Genomic DNA, 16,450 nt, shown 5'->3' with positions numbered 1-16,450 from the left:
AACTATCTGGGGTAGTGCATTAACCTTAATCCAGCATGACCTTAATTCTCCTTTCCTGTGCTTCCTTTACAGGGGAAGGGGAGACAGAAGACAAACAAGCTTCCCAATCCCTTGCACTCTGTCCAAAGGGAGCTGCAGCATAATACAAAATACTGCTAAGCAAGGCCCAGGGCAGAGACATGTACTCTGATGTAACTCATGCATTGTGTAGGGTAGAAACTATGGGATTCATGCAATCCTACGAACTTAAATGATCACTGTATGGTGTTAAATGTGAAAAACTAAATGTGGATGGAACTCAGCTGGACATGGCTAAAGAAGCAAAAATGAATCCCTTTCCCCCTCAATCTTTGGTAGAAACAAAAATTAACATTTCAGCTACAATTGTGAAATCCCTATTATATCTGCAGTGCTTTATACAATAAGCCAGGGGCGACCAACTCCCGTCCTCGAGAGACACAAACAGGCCTGGTTTTTAGAATATCCAAAATGATATGCCTGAGAGAGATTTTCTTGCAAATCTATCTCATGCATATTCATTGTAGAGATCCTGAGAATCTGGCCTATTTGTGACTCTCGAACATTGGAGTTGGCCACCCTTGCAATAAGCAGTATGATATGTGTGCACAGTGGGCTCCATTTTCAGGAGTTTAGACACAGAATGGGAAAAACCTTTTGGAAAAAAGGCTCTGCTACACATCTTCATGTGACTGTGACATGTAAATGATTAACTATGGTATATTAACAAGAATTTTCATATTTGTTGCTTTTTTGAAAGTCTTCTACAATACAAAACGCATTTTCAGAAATGGTCTTAAGCTTGTACTTTATGCCCCAAAAAATGCAGAAGGGAGCATGCTCCATTCCTCTTATACGTTTCCTTTTTTTTTTTTTTAAATTGATTATACATTTGTAACTGACCTGGGCTCCTTCTGCTTCTGTTTTCAGAATATCAGTGGATGAAAGCTGGTTGCAGTAGAGGCCTGACGATCTCAGTGCAGGATCACTTACCTATTAAGAATGGACAGACTTAGTACTGTGGCAAATCTTAACATTTTCCCCTCCTCCTCCCATTTAATCTCTATCCCAACTCCTATTCAACTGTACAAATTCCTGACCAGGATGAAAACTACACAACCAATGTGTCTTTGCTATGGTTTGGTTTTGTTCTGCTTGGTACCATCAAGAAAAAGAAACCAATTTTTGAACACTTAAAAAATTTCACTTTTTTTTGCCTTCACATTACAGGCTGCAGAGAACATCAAGTTCCTGCTGAATTATTCAGACTCATCACTGACATTTCTCCTCTTCTAGTTTTGCAGCACATGATGAATAAAATCCATATTAGTGGGCCATACCAAAAGCTCAATGTCACCCCAAATTCTATCTCCAAAAGCGGCAAGCAGTGCAAGCTTTAAGGTGAATTTTAAAAGCCCAGAGTGCACATTAATTAGAGGATGCCCAAATAAGTTGGGCTCGTGTGTGCCAAGCAGGTTTTAAAAGCCACCCGCATATACGTGTATCTCCCGCAGCGTGCACATGTCCAAAGTTTTCAAAAAGGGGCAGGATATGGTCTCGGCAGGGCATGGGCATTTCGGGGCGTGAACCAGAGACATTTGCATAAATACTTACATGCCTGGGCATGCGCCCAAATCTCGTACCGCCTAAATTTACTTCTGCTATGGAGGAGGTGTAAGTAATAAAATACAGAAAAATACGCAGATCAGGGTTTTAAGGGTTGGGGCTAACTGGGGAGCTTGAAGGCTATTAAACTAGGGGGGGTTGGAGGACCTACTCTTTAAATGGGCGAGTTGGGAATGAACCTATTTAACTGGCAATGGTGTCAGCACGCGCCACTTTTAAAATCCGACTTACGTGGTAAAAATGGGATTTGTGTGCACATGCGCACACCCACTTAATATTTGGCGCACACATGCGAGCAGCCAGACTAAACAAGACAGCGAAAGAGTGATCCAGTCCCTGTCATATCCTACTGCGGGTAAATTTTCAGTATTGCACAAACCACAAAGTTGTACCTGTACGCACACACAAACAGTTTTCAAACACAAAGTACACACATTTGAAAATCGGATTATACAGTTAAATATGCATATGTAACTTTCCTCATTTCAAAATGACAGCTTAAAATTATGCATCTGCTTGGCATGCCAGTTTTGAGTGTAGTTTTTGAAAATGTAAGTTGTTTGTGAAAGTTTATTAACATCTTCAAACACTTCTTTTCTATGATGCCAAATTCATACATCTAGTTTTAGGTGGCTGAAAATCCATTTATGCACATTCAGCTAACTTATGCATGTAATGTCTTATTTTATGTTGCAGACAGGGACCCTTAGAATGAGAGAGAGTTGGTGCAGTCCACACGTCCCCACAATCGGCAGGTGGAGCTGGCAATAGCAGAGGCCAACTGGAAGTTTGCCAATACCAGCCTATGTTCCCCTTAGGTTGAGCCCTCGGGTGCCGGGGGCGGCTGGTCTTAGGTGCGGGCCTCCGTGAAGGTGAATATCCATTGTGATGAAGTTGTTGCAGGCCAGAACAGAGCAGGAAGCAGAGTCAGGACAAGCAGTGATCAGGACAGGCAGCAGTAAACAGGGCCAGGTTCAGGCTATGGTCAGTGGCAGGCAGCATACTCGCAGTGTCGTGGTTCAGGCAGAGGTTTGGGCAGGAAGAGTTCAGTAAGGAGCAGAAGCAGGCAGTGGTCAAGAGCAGGTGGAGGTCAAGCAGTATCGAGGTCCAATCCGAGGTCAAGCCAGAAGTCCAATCCAAGTCGATGCTGTAAGTCCGGTCCGAAGTCAAAGCCAGAAGTCCAATCCAAAGAGATGAGGAACGAAGAGGAGACAGGAGTTCGAGGGACCACAGGAACAAGACTGTTATTATTTGTAAGGGTTTTGGGTGGATCCCTGGACCTGTGGCAGATGACCACGCCCACGGGAGGAAGTCCCGTGAGGAGCCACAGGTCAGGCTCAGCGTAGGAGACATACACACACACTAGTTCTTTTATTATACAGGATTGGTGAACCACCAGAGGTGGCAGTAGTGAGCTGGAAAGTAGCCCGGTTGGACTTGTAGTCCCTCAGGCTCTGGAGCAGCGATCCCACAATGGCTGTGCTGTAATAGAGAGAACTGATATTGTGAGTATTAGCAGAATATGCAGAGTTCAGGAATAGAGCCTCGTTGATAATGTACTCACGTAGCGGTCTCTTAGTGAGGAGCACAGGAGCTGGAGTAAAGGCAGGCCCTCGAAGAGCGAGTACCTGGTTCCAGGGAATAGCTCTGAGAGATAGAGGTGGTAACTCACAGATGTTATAGGCAGCGGTGTCTTCCTGGCAGAAGTGGAGTCCAAGCAGCGAGTCCAGGAACATGGGCCCTCGAGGAGCGAGTACCGGTTCCAGACTGCGACCTGAAAGATAAGAAAGAGAGAGGGAGGCCCCCCGAGGAGCACGTACTCCAAATAGAGTAGGTCCTAAGGAGGCAGAGTTGCAAGGTACGGAGAGCGAATCCCATCCATTAGGAAACCTTTGCTAACTCGCTTAGCCAGCAATCGCGTAGGCCTTTTGTATCCTGGATGCATGATGTCATCACAGGGGGATGCCCCTGAGGTTCGCGCCACTGAAGGGACTTGAAGCAGGGCCGCGCGGCCCACGCGTTCTAAGGCAGCTGAACCGCATGGCGGGAGGCAGCGCCCAAGCCGGTCCGGGAATGCCGGAGAGGACGGCAGGCAGACGCCACAGCAGCCAAACATCCGTCAACCGCAGGAGGAGTCGCCAGAGAGGTAAGGAAGGTGGAATGGAGACGTCGGGCAGCGACAGTCGTAACAAAGACAAGACGCTGAAGACAGACGGAGGAAAGACTGACTATGAATACAAGAACTCAGGAGACAAACCAGACTGCTAAGAACTAGGAACAGTACACAGGAATGAAAGACAGTGGAAACCAGGAAGTAGGAACCAGGAACACGGAGGCAAAGCACTACTGCAGTAGAAGTTGACCTATTTCCGAGGCCTTGGAGAGGCGTTCAGGCAGGCTTTAAATACTGGTGGCCCATGACATCATCAATTAAAATTTATTTCAAAGGAGACAATAAAACACTTTAAAAAGCCCGACTCAGGCCGAGATTTGCTCCTGTCTTGGAGCTGCTTCAGGGGCTGAAACATGCAAATAGTTTAAATTAACACAAATATAAACAATGATAAAACACATATAAATAAATGAACAATAATAGTTTAAATTAACACAAATATAAACACTAATAATTATTTGTGTGTGTTTTATTAGTGTTTACATTTCAGCCCCTGAAGCAGCTCCAAGACAGGAGTGAAACTCGGCTGAGTCGGGCTTTTTAAAGTGTTTTATTGCCTCCTTTGAAATAAATTTTAATTGACGGATGTCAGGCATCTATTTCTTTTTTACTTCCTCACAGCTTTTATAGATCGCCTACCTTTTTGTTTTGTGGGCCCATGGCATCATCAGACAGTGTCACAGGGGAATTCCCATCGTGGGCCCTTTAAATTTGCGCCAGACGGGCATGTGCACACCTAAAGGATTCCTCAGCAGTAGCGTTGGCATCGGCTTGGGGGCAGCGGCAGCGTTGGCCTAGCTGCTCTGCGGTGGCCTGGAGTGGCAGAGCTGGGGAGGATGGCTGTGTGAGAGGAACATCCCTGGAGGCCCAGGCTGAAAATGAGAGTGATGATCCATGGGACGGGCCTGCAGAACACCGATTGCAACAGTACCCTCCTCCCCTAAACCCCCCTCCTGAGGGTTTAGGCTTCCTAGGGTATGTGGCATGAATTCTCTTTCTTGTCCAAAATGTTGGAGACAGGCTCCCATGTATTCTCTGCTGGACCGTATCCCTCCCAGGATATAAGATACTCGGGGTCTCCTGGAGGGCCATGAGAGGACCAACGGTTTTAGAAGAGAAACGTGGAAGGTACTGTGTTTCCTAGAGAATTTGGTAAGCATAACTGGTAGGTTACTGGGCCTACTTGGCAAAGGATTGGGAATGGCCCAATGGTATTGGGGAGCAAGCCACATGGAGGGCATTTGGAGCTGAATATGTTGGGTGCTGAGTCAAACTTTGTCCCCAGGCTTAAATTGTGGCGCTGGCCTATGGTGTGCATCTTTAGTTTTCCTGGTTCTCTCAGCGACTTTCTGAAGCATTACCCTTGTGCAGATCCAGAGTTCTTGGAGATTCTGAGCTGTCAACTGAGCTGCTGGTGAGGGAAATGGTCAATGGGATAGGCAAAGGAGGTGATGGCTGTCTTCCATAAACAATTTGAAAGGTAGATGACACCGTAGCGGTGTTGATGTTGGAGTTGTGGGAAAACTCTGCCCACGTAAGAAGGGAGACCAGTCTTGCATACTGAATGCTGTCTTCCTATTCATCTCCGTGTTTGATCCAAATTAGATTGCAGGCCCTGCAGAGGTCCAGCTTTATAAATACTCTAGGATCCCTGGAGATGGTCAAATTCTTGGAAATGAGTGGAAAAGGGTACCTGTCCATTTTCTTTATTGTATTCAGCCCCATAATTGATATATGGAAGTAATGAGTCATCTCTTATGGAGACGAAGAAGAAACATGCCCTGGCGGAAGTCATGGAGAGCCTGACGAAACTCTGGTCAAGGTTTTCCTTGATATACTCTGGCATCACTTTCGTCTCTGGGGCAGATAAGGGATATACTCATCCACAAGGCGGTTCAGTGTTAGGTAACAGATTGCTGGCACAGTTGTACAACCTATGGGAAGGCAGAGTCTCAGCCTCCTTCTTAGAGAACACATTGGTATAATCGTGTACTGTTGAGGCAGCCCTACCAGGGTTGTTGCCAAAAGCAAGCACACTGGTGATTAAATTCATTGCAGGCACGAGTTGTGGCAATGGGAGCCTCAGCTTGTCAGCTATAACAAACCCCAGTAAAAGTATAGAGAGAGGCATTGCAATCAGGGTAAACCCAGCATAATGGAATGTATCACCTTGTCGATGATATGGAAGATATGCTCTCTTCATGAAGCAAGCCGGTTCAGAGGAGCCAGGGTGATTCGGCCGGGGAGAGGATCCCCGTGAATGAAGGAGATGACAAGGGGCATCTTTCTGGCAACTACGGAAAGCTGTATGTAGTTGACGAGAGCTTTCATTATGAAGTTCTCCCCGGTGCCAGAGTCAACCAATGCCTCGGTGGGAAATTTTTGATTATTCACTGAAATAGTCACTGGTTGAGTCAATTGAGGAGCTGGAGTCGTGAAGCCTAGGATCACCTTTCTACTACATCCTAGGCTTTTTAATTTCCCGGTTTCAGTGGGCAGTATACAAGCTGATGCTTGTTCCCGGCACAGTAGAAGCAGAATCCCAGCTGGGGTTGGCAGAGCTTTTCTTCAGGGATAAGGAATGCGTGTCTGAGTTGCATTGGTTCTTCTGGACATGCCTGGGCTGGAGCTACCATCAGAGCGGGAGAGATGGGGCATGAAAACAAAGGAGTCAGCGCAAACTGTCTGCATGCTGGGTGGAGCTCCTGGGCCCCGGATGCTGGAGGCACCGGTCGATTCTTCTAGCCAAATTAAAAAAGGCCATATAGGGATTCAGGAAGCTCATGAGCAGCTAGCTCGTCCTTAACCTGGGATGACACCCCCTCCATAAAAATGCTATGGAGACTGTCCTCTCCCCAGTTCAGCTCTGTGGCCATGGTCCAGAACTCAACTGCATAGTCCATTAAGGGCAGATTGCCCTGACAAAGGTGAAGGAGGTCTGAACCCATTATAGTCAACCAGCCAGGGTCGATAGGCCTTGATAAATTGTTGCAGATCTTGAAGAAGGGAATGCCCTTGCTCCCACAAAGGAGAGGTCCAAGCCAAGGCCTTTCCATCGAACAGAGAGGGCATGAAGGTGGTCTTGACAGAATCATTGGGAACCAGTGCTAGCTGGAGGGAGAAGTGCATGAAGCATTGGTTCAAGAACCCTCGGCACTGTTTTGGATCTCCAGTGTACCAGGGGGAAGGGGGGGGGGGAGTAACTGGAAGGGGAATCATGGGTAGAGCCGGAATGGCTTGAGGTGCTGCAGTGGCTGAGGGAGGTGAAGAAGCAGCTGAGGCTGCCATGGTATCCAGGCGGGCATTGAGCCACTCCATGGAATCCGCCAGGAGCTCCAGAAACTACTGCTGCTGCTGGATTTTCTGTGCCAAGAAAGGAATGGCCTGGAGGCTCAAGATGTCAGTCAGGTTCATGGTCTTTGCAATCTGATGCAGATGAGGACCCTTAGACTGAGGGGGAGTTGGCGCAACCAACAGGGAAGAGCCCTGCAGGTCCCCACTGTAGGCAGGCAGAGCTGGCAGTAGTGGAGGCCCAAATGGAGCTTTGCCAATACCAGACCATGTTCCCCTTAGGTTGAGCCTTTGGGTGCCGGGGCTGGCTGGTCTAAGATGTGTGCTTCTATGAAGGTGAAGATCCATCACAATGAAGTTGTTGCAGGCCAGCATGGAGTGGGAAGTGGAATCAGGACAAGCAGTGGTCAGGACAAGCAGCAGTCAACACGGTCAGGTTCAGTTGGTTAGAGGCAGGCAGCATACTTGCAGTGTTGTGGTTCAGGCAGAGGTCTGGGCAGGCAGAATTCAGTCAGGAAAAGATGCAGGCAGTGGTCAGGGGCAGGCGGAGGTCAAGGAGCATCGAGGTCAAATCCGAGGTGAAGCCAGAAGTTCAGTCCAAGTCAATGCTATAAGTCCGGTCTAGAGTCAAAGCCAGAAGTCCAATCCGAAGAGATAAGAACATAAGAACATAAGAAAATTCCATACTGGGTCAGACCAAGGGTCCATCAAGCCCAGCATCCCGTTTCCAACAGTGGCCACTCCAGGCCATAAGAACCTGTCAAGTACCCAAAAGCTAAGTCTATTCCATGTTACCATTGCTAATGGCAGTGGCTATTCTCTAAGTGAACTTAATAGCAGGTAATGGACTTCTCCTCCAAGAACTTATCCAATCCTTTTTAAAACACAGCTATACTAACTGCACTAACAACATCCTCTGGCAACAAATTCCAGAGTTTAACTGTGCGTTGGGTAAAAAAGAACTTTCTCCGATTAGTTTTAAATGTGCCCTACGCTAACTTCATGGAGTGCCCCCTAGTCTTTCTACTATCCGAAAGAGTAAATAACCGATTCACATCTACCTGTTCTAGACCTCTCATGATTTTAAACACCTCTATCATATCCCCCCTCAGCCGTCTCTTCTCCAAGCTGAAAAGTCCTAACCTCTTTAGTCTTTCCTCATAGGGGAGTTGTTCCATTCCCCTTATCATTTTGGTAGCCCTTCTCTGTACCTTCTCCTTCGCAATTATATCTTTTTTGAGATGCGGCGACCAGAATTGTACACAGTATTCAAGGTGCGGTCTCACCATGGAGCGATACAGAGGCATTATGACATTTTCCGTTTTATTCATCATTCCCTTTCTAATAATTCCCAACATTCTGTTTGCTTTTTTGATTGCCGCAGCACACTGTACCGACGATTTCAATGTGTTATCCACTATGACACCTAGATCTCTTTCTTGGGTTGTAGCACCTAATATGGAACCCAACATCGTGTAATTATAGCATGGGTTATTTTTCCCTATATGCATCACCTTGCACTTATCCACATTAAATTTCATCTGCCATTTGGATGCCCAATTTTCCAGTCTCACAAGGTCTTCCTGCAAGTTATCACAATCTGCTTGTGATTTAACTACTCTGAACAATTTTGTGTCATCTGCAAATTTGATTATCTCACTCATCGTATTTCTTTCCAGATCATTTATAAATATATTGAAAAGTAAGGGTCCCAATACAGATCCCTGAGGCACTCCACTGTCCACTCCCTTCCAATGAGAAAATTGCCCATTTAATCCTACTCTCTGTTTCCTGTCTTTTAGCCAGTTTGCAATCCACGAAAGGACATCGCCACCTATCCCATGACTTTTTACTTTTCCTAGAACCCTCTCATGAGGCTTGATAAGGAACAAAGAGGAGAGAGGGGGGACAAGGGACCACAGGAGCAAGACAAGACATTGAAGACAGATGAAGGAAAGACTGACCATGAAGACAGAAACTCAGGAGACAAACCAGACTGCCAAGGACCAGGTTCACATATACCCGTTCTCGACCTCTCATGATTTTAAACACCTCTATCATATCATATAGGAACAGGACACAAGAGCACAGGAACAACACACACGAGAAGCAGGAATGCAGAGGCAAAGCACTTCTCAGGTGGAGATGACCTATTGCCGAGCCTCTGGAGAGGCACTGACATCATCAGAGAGTGCCGTGGGGGAATTCCTGCCATATGTCGTTTAAATTTGCGCCGGTCAGGCATGTGCGTGCCTAAGGGATTCCCCAGTGGTAGTGGTGGCATTGGCCTAGCTGTGCTGCAGCAGCTTGGAGTGGCAGAGCTGGGGAGGATGGCCGCATTGGAGGTATGTCCCTTGAGACCCGGGCTGGAGGTGAGAGCAGCGGTCCATGGGACGGGCTTGCGGACCGTCAATTGCAACATTTCACACTCACGTCCCAAGCAAACTTTGGAAAATGCATCCTCTAATTTCTAGACATCATAGTTTAAGGTAGGATGTGCATTTGGTCTATTTCTTTTTTGGCAGTTTGTGTGCGTAAAATTTTCTGTGTGCATAAAATGCAATCCATTTAAATGCAAGTTACATGCATGAAACTTGATTTTTTGCACATAAACTTCTGAAAATGAATGGAACGAATGGGTATTTCATTACAAAAATGGGAAATTTTTGTATGACAATAAAATGAATCATACAAAAATTGCCCCTGTGCACATCCCAAGTTTAGTGCTGCACTGAACCTGGGGCAACATCTCTTAATACTGTATTTAATAGTTTGTGAATGATCTAGCTTCCACAAACTTGTCAAATTCCATTTTTAACCCCGCTATGCTATTTACTTCCTCTACAATATTGTGTAGCAGTGAGTTCTACTCTATAGTGTAGAGAAGGGCTTCCTTTTGCTTGTTTTATGCCTGCTGCTTGATAATTTGGGCAGGTGCTCCCTAGTTCTTATATTGTGAGACACCGTGAATACTAGTTCCCTATTTATTTTCAAAACATCTTTCATGATTTGATAGATTTCTGCCATATTTCTCCTTGGTCTTCTCTTTCCCAAGCTAAAAAGTCTTAGTTTTTCTGATTCTCTTTCTCATACTGAAGATGTTCCATACCCCTAAATCATCTTTTTTACCACTTCTAGTCTACCAACCAAGATGTGGGTGCACCATGGATTTTGTATAACAGCAGAATGAGGTTTTGCTTTCAATTCATTTCTTAATAATTATCTGTTTGGACCACTGCTGCTAAAGATTTTTTTTTTTTGAGAACCAGCCACAATGATTCAAAAAGCTCTTTCTTGAGTGTTACTGGCTTGAATCCATTATTGTGTCTTATAAATTTACATGTTTTCCCCCATGTACATTATTTTATATTTATATACATTGAAACTCATTTGCCACCTTAGTTCCCAATCAATTTTGCGAGATCCTTTTGTAGCTCTTCACCAGTAGCTTTAGTTTAGATGATCCAGAATACTGCTCTGCAAACTTTGCCATTTCATTGTTAGTCCTTTTGCCAATAAATCCAACTATATACGGCAGGTGAAGGTATCAGTACAAGTAAACACAAAAAAACCCCTTCACCTCAAGCTTCCAAAATAGTGCTTGAAAATTGAAAAATTTAAAAAGCAGGAAATTCTTTAGACATACTTGTATAATTACTGCTTGTAACAAGCAGCTGTAGCATTCACATTTTTTACAGTCATCGGTCAGAAAAACCTCCTTTAGTAACACTTTGATATAGTTTGATATGCTTTCTATTGCCACATATTCATGAAAACTATCATGAAAGAAAACTTATTTGTATTAACACTTCTTCACTGTGGCAAAAACCAAAGGGGGTAATTTTCAAAAGGATTTACACATTTGTAGCATATATTGTGGCAATTTTCAAAAGCTCATTTATGCATACAGGGTGAATTTTCAAAACGGTACTTGCATAAATAACATGTACGTGAAGCATACGCATGAAGTTCTAATTTTCGTAACTGCTCACGTATGTGTGTATACCACTTTCGCATGTACCTATAGGTGCTTAAAAAAGAGGTGGTCTAGGGGTAGGGCCAACACTTACGCACATAATTTTACACTTGCTAATTATCTAGAGTAAGTGACGTTAAATGTGTTTATTGTGTGATACTAACTGGGTGGGAGATGTGGGTGAACTGGGGGGAGTTCAGGCTGAAGAATCACGAAGGTCTTGATGACCTGGAGAAGGACTAGGTAAATTGGTGGACTAATTAGTAAACTGATTACTTTTATTTACGTCCAAATGTTTTAAAATTGGCCGACTTGTGCACGTATATCAGACTTACATAAGTCCTATACACACGCATGTTATAAAATAGCTTAGGCGCATGTATCTGTGCGCCTAATTTTAAGCTTGTGCATGCCCAGCAGCGTAAGCTGGTTTACGGATGCACAACTGCATGTATTTTAAAACAGATGCATATCCAGCCGAGGACCAGTTTCATCAGTTCGTCCACCAGTTTGCCCAGTATTCTCTAGGTCCTCTGAATCCTTCTGGTTATTTAGCCTGCACTTCCCCCCAGTTACCCAGACTCTTCAAACCCTTCAAAGATACCTATAGGTTTTTTTTTTGTTTTTTTTAAACTTATATCTCCTCCATAGCAGAATTAAACTTACCTGCCACTGGACCTGGGTGCATGCCCAGGCACTTAGGTACTTCGCACTCATCTCTTGGTCCTGCTCAGAGTGCCCATGCCCCACACACACCATGCCTCTTTTTCCTCCAATGCAAGACGTGCACGCATTGGTACTTTTGTGTGCATCCATCTGCTTTAGAAAATTGGGTGGACATGCACATGTGCTAGATGCGCACCCATCTCCCGATTTCAGCGCACATCCAGCTTTTAAAATTTATCTTTTAATGCACTGCATGTAATCAAAGATGTGTGTGCAAGTTGTGGGTAAAAATATACTTATTTTATAATATTCACATATCATAAAATACTATGGTAGAACTACATGTAGTCAGATATGCATGTATATGCCGCCGCATGTAGTATTTGAAAGTTGTCCTCTTAAATTGCACTTATGCCCGTAAAGTCTATTGACAATTTTCAAAAGCTCACTTATGCACATAAAATGCATTTACTTGTGTAAAACACTTACGTCTATAAATCCTTTTGAAAATTACCCCCTATATGCATACAAAGTCCTGGAAGAAGACTGCTGAAACAGAAGCCAACATTGGCCAATGAAAAAAAAACAAAGTTGCAGTTAAGAGCTGAGCTCTGTCATTAAGAGTTTAATGTTCGGGGAGGACGGCGTCTGATACCCCCTGCTTCAGCCCGGAACAACGCAAGGCCCACGTGAGGGGAGGAGCCGGAGCGCAGTGAAAACCTGAGCGCTTGCCGAGAAGTTCGGGAGGACGGCGTCTGATACCCCCTGCTTCAGCCCGGAACAACGCAAGGCCCACGTGAGGGGAGGAGCCGGAGCGCAGTGAAAACCTGAGCGCTTGCCGAGAAGTTCGGGAGGACGGCGTCTGATACCCCCTGCTTCAGCCCGGAACAACGCAAGGCCCACGTGAGGGGAGGAGCCGGAGCGCAGTGAAAACCTGAGCGCTTGCCGAGAAGTTCGGGAGGACGGCGTCTGATACCCCCTGCTTCAGCCCGGAACAACGCAAGGCCCACGTGAGGGGAGGAGCCGGAGCGCAGTGAAAACCTGAGCGCTTGCCGAGAAGTTCGGGAGGACGGCGTCTGATACCCCCTGCTTCAGCCCGGAACAACGCAAGGCCCACGTGAGGGGAGGAGCCGGAGCGCAGTGAAAACCTGAGCGCTTGCCGAGAAGTTCGGGAGGACGGCGTCTGATACCCCCTGCTTCAGCCCGGAACAACGCAAGGCCCACGTGAGGGGAGGAGCCGGAGCGCAGTGAAAACCTGAGCGCTTGCCGAGAAGTTCGGGAGGACGGTGTCTGATACCCCCTGCTTCAGCCCGGAACAACGCAAGGCCCACGTGAGGGGAGGAGCCGGAGCGCAGTGAAAACCTGAATGCTTGCGGCGCCCCGTCGACGCTGGCGCGCCGCCAAAGCCGTGCGCACCTAAGGGGTGCGCACGGCTTTGTCCGGCTTAGGCCGGATAGGAGGAGGAATTCGCCGATCTCAACTACTGAACCACCGACTAAAACTGCTCCGGTAAAAACCTTCTATTTCATTATTATTTTTTTGCAAAGTAAAATGCCCGCAGAGAGAAAAGGGAGGGTTCGGGTGTTTCCCTCTGAACCTCTTCCCTCCCTATTACAACTGGAAATAGATCGTTTTATGCAGCAATTAGAAAAGGAGGGCTCCAGTGAAACCGCTGGTAGTATCTCGATAGAGGAGCGAGGTACAACCTTGGTTGAGACGTCCCTCAGCCCTGTCTCACGTCCCCCTCCAGCCCAACGATCCACAAACGAAGGAGCAGCAGCATTGCCTACCGATGTGGTCGGTCAACAGCTAGCTATCGAGGGAGCTACCTCCATTTTGGTAGAGGAGTTAAATGAGGGAACAATAACACAGGCAGCAACGAATATTGCTGAGCAACAACGTGAAGTTCCACAAGGAGAACTACTGGAGGTTGCGGAACAATTAACAACCAGACCGGAAACGGTAACTTTGGGTGCACTGTGGGATTTAGTTAGTGGGCTATCTGTGACGGTCAACAGGTTGGAAAAGAAAATTGATTCTGTGTCCTCGAATCTGTCTAAACAAAATGATGATATGCAACAACAAGTAAATAATTTGGATGTAAAAATTGTAACGGTAGAAGGCAATGTTAAAGCTATACAAGCAGTCAACATTGCCTTAATAAAAGATCAGTCTTTAGTATCAAGAAGGTTAGAAGTAATGGAAAACAGTACTAGACAATTAAATGTACGAATCATGAATTTTCCTAGAATAGCCGGGGAAATACCATATGTATCCTTAAAAAAAGTTCTGTCGGAAGTTCTGGAATTTACAGAAAATAATATGATTTCAATCAACTCTTGTTTTTTCTTGAAAAAGAGAACTTCTGGCCCAGCTGTATCTGTCCCGGCTAATCTAACAAGCTTTTTGGAGAATTCAGCTACACAAATTTTAGAAAGAGAAACGATAGTAGTATCTTTGATATCAACAGCTGATGTAAGCTCTTTAATGAGAACATATTTTCAAAAATTTCCCATACAATATTTTGGACAAAATATAAAAATTTTTCCGGATTTATCATTAGCAACTCGTACTAAACGTCGACAGTTTCTAGAACTAAGACAAAGAATTCTGACAATGGGATTTTCCTTTACTTTAAAATATCCCTGTCGATGTGTATTAAAGAGAGATATGGAAACATTTGTGTTTACGCAAATAGAACATTTAATTCAATTTGTTGAATCACGACTGCCTGCAACCTCTTCCCCGGTAGAACCAAATGGGTAGGGCACAGAAATAGAGTAAATTGCAAAACGGAGTTTGCCTAATTATTATATTTTCTTTAATTTTTTTGTCCTCTTATTGAATAGTTAGGATGGTTCAGATATATAATCTTTGTGTTTTTCTTATACTATGCTCAAAAGTTGACGTTAAGCTTCTGAGATGATTTTTGCCAAGTGCAAATGTTTACTGAATGAAAATATAATAGAAAATTGAATTCTTTTATAGCATTTGGTAAAAATTGATGTTGTAAGTACAAAGTGTATAACGAAGTACATTGAATTATGTAAAATCTGAAAATTTAATAAATAAAAAAAAAAAAAAAAAAGAGTTTAATGTTCTTGCATGAATGTATTTAGTGCTGTTAGGAAGTTATGTGCGAAAGAAACACTGGCCAACATCAGCTTCTGTTTCAGCAGTCTTCTTGCAGGACTTTGAGCATATTTTATTTTTTGCCACAGTGAAAAAGTGTTACTCTGTCCTTACAGATAAGTTTTCTTTCATAACAGTTTTCATGAATATGTGGCAAGAAAAAGTGCTTTTTTAAAAATATAAATGTTAAAATAGCTATATCAATAAAGTATTACTAAAGGAGATTTTCTTACTGATAACTGTAAAAATGTTAATGCTACAGCTGCTTGTCACAAGGAATAGCATAGAAGTGTTTCTGAGGTCTTTTCTTCCTTTTTTCATTTTTGAATTATCAAGCACTATTTTGGAAGCTTGAAGATTTTTGTCAGTTTACTAGTCTTTTTGCCAGGCTGTTTATAAATGTATTGAACAGCACTAGCCCCAACACAAAGATACTTGTAAGATATCACTGTTTACTTCCACCACTTTGAAAACTGACCATTTAGCCCTTTTCTTGTTTCCTATCTTTTAACTAGCTTTCAATAGATGAGAGAACTTTCCCTTGGATCTCATTACAATTTAGTTTCATTAAGTCTTTGGTGAAGAACCTAACATTTTAAATTCATTTTTGAAAATCCAAATCTTTTACAGCAATTAGATTCCCTTATCTACTATGTGCTTGCTGATACTGTCAAATAACTCCACTTGATCAGTGAGACTCCCTTTACAAAACCCATGTTGATTCCACCTTGGTAGATGTATGAATTCCCTCTTCTAGTGGTGGCTAGCAAGGCAGGGGGCACGACCAGTCCCAGAACTTAGTCTAGGCAAATTCTCACCAAACTTCAAAGTAGATTCCTCAAATGGGGGTGGGGAGGAAGAGGGAGGATAAACCTCCAGGGCCCAAGGCAAGGTGTAAAAGTCTCTTTCTGTGGGTGTAAGCAGGGGCTCTTAGTCTCTATAATTCCTTGTGCCAATAAACAGGCTGGACACTCAAGTAGAATGTTCCAAAGTAAAAGTTTACTGTTCATCTTAGGCAGCACTAATCAACTGGCACCAATTTTCTTATTGTTACACCCATAATCATTTCAATAAATCAAGTCCAGAAATATAATCTGTGTCTTTGTTTCCTTAGTAGTTTCCCCAAGGGTCCCCCTTTCTTCTTGCCAGTGGCTACCCAGGGTGGAATGGAATCAATCTCCTATCCTTTATTGATCTCTCTTTCCAAATATCTGCAAAACATTACTTTATCCCAAAATCTTAAATCTTTTGTTTCCTGTTCTCCTGGTTGAAACTCCAGGGTCCCTGTTTCTGCCTTTCTCCTCCCAGCTCTGGATTCCAGTTGGCATCTATTCCTCTCTCTCCATGGTTCTCTTAGATGACACAGGGATCTTTCGGTTTGAAGGATCCAAAAGACTGCTACAGGGAAAAACATCTTTCTTCCCCACTCCTCTTTCATGGGCAGGAAAGGTGGATAGAAAAAAACTTTCCAAATAAAATCAATAAACACAGAAATACTGAATAACACTGAGATACATTATCTAACCAATGGGCGTGAGTCAGAATATTTGGATTTTCTCACTTTCTAA

General features: G+C 44.2%; 1 protein-coding gene across 3 annotated transcripts in view; it reads right to left on the bottom strand.

The window, feature by feature from the left end:
* Positions 1–16,450, bottom strand: part of NCOA1 (nuclear receptor coactivator 1) — a 1,093,244-nt gene that overhangs the window by 19,325 nt on the left and 1,057,469 nt on the right. For all 3 annotated transcript variants that reach the window (XM_029596190.1, XM_029596192.1, XM_029596191.1), the window contains one exon: positions 922–1,011. In XM_029596190.1, coding sequence (XP_029452050.1) covers positions 922–1,011 — 90 coding nt within the window. The remainder of the gene's footprint in view (positions 1–921; positions 1,012–16,450) is intronic.

The sequence above is a fragment of the Rhinatrema bivittatum genome, chromosome 3 (assembly GCF_901001135.1).
Source record: "Rhinatrema bivittatum chromosome 3, aRhiBiv1.1, whole genome shotgun sequence".
NCBI lineage: Eukaryota > Metazoa > Chordata > Amphibia > Gymnophiona > Rhinatrematidae > Rhinatrema > Rhinatrema bivittatum.
The sequence above is the reverse complement of the archived record's forward strand: the minus strand, read 5'-3'. Positions and strand labels throughout refer to the sequence as shown.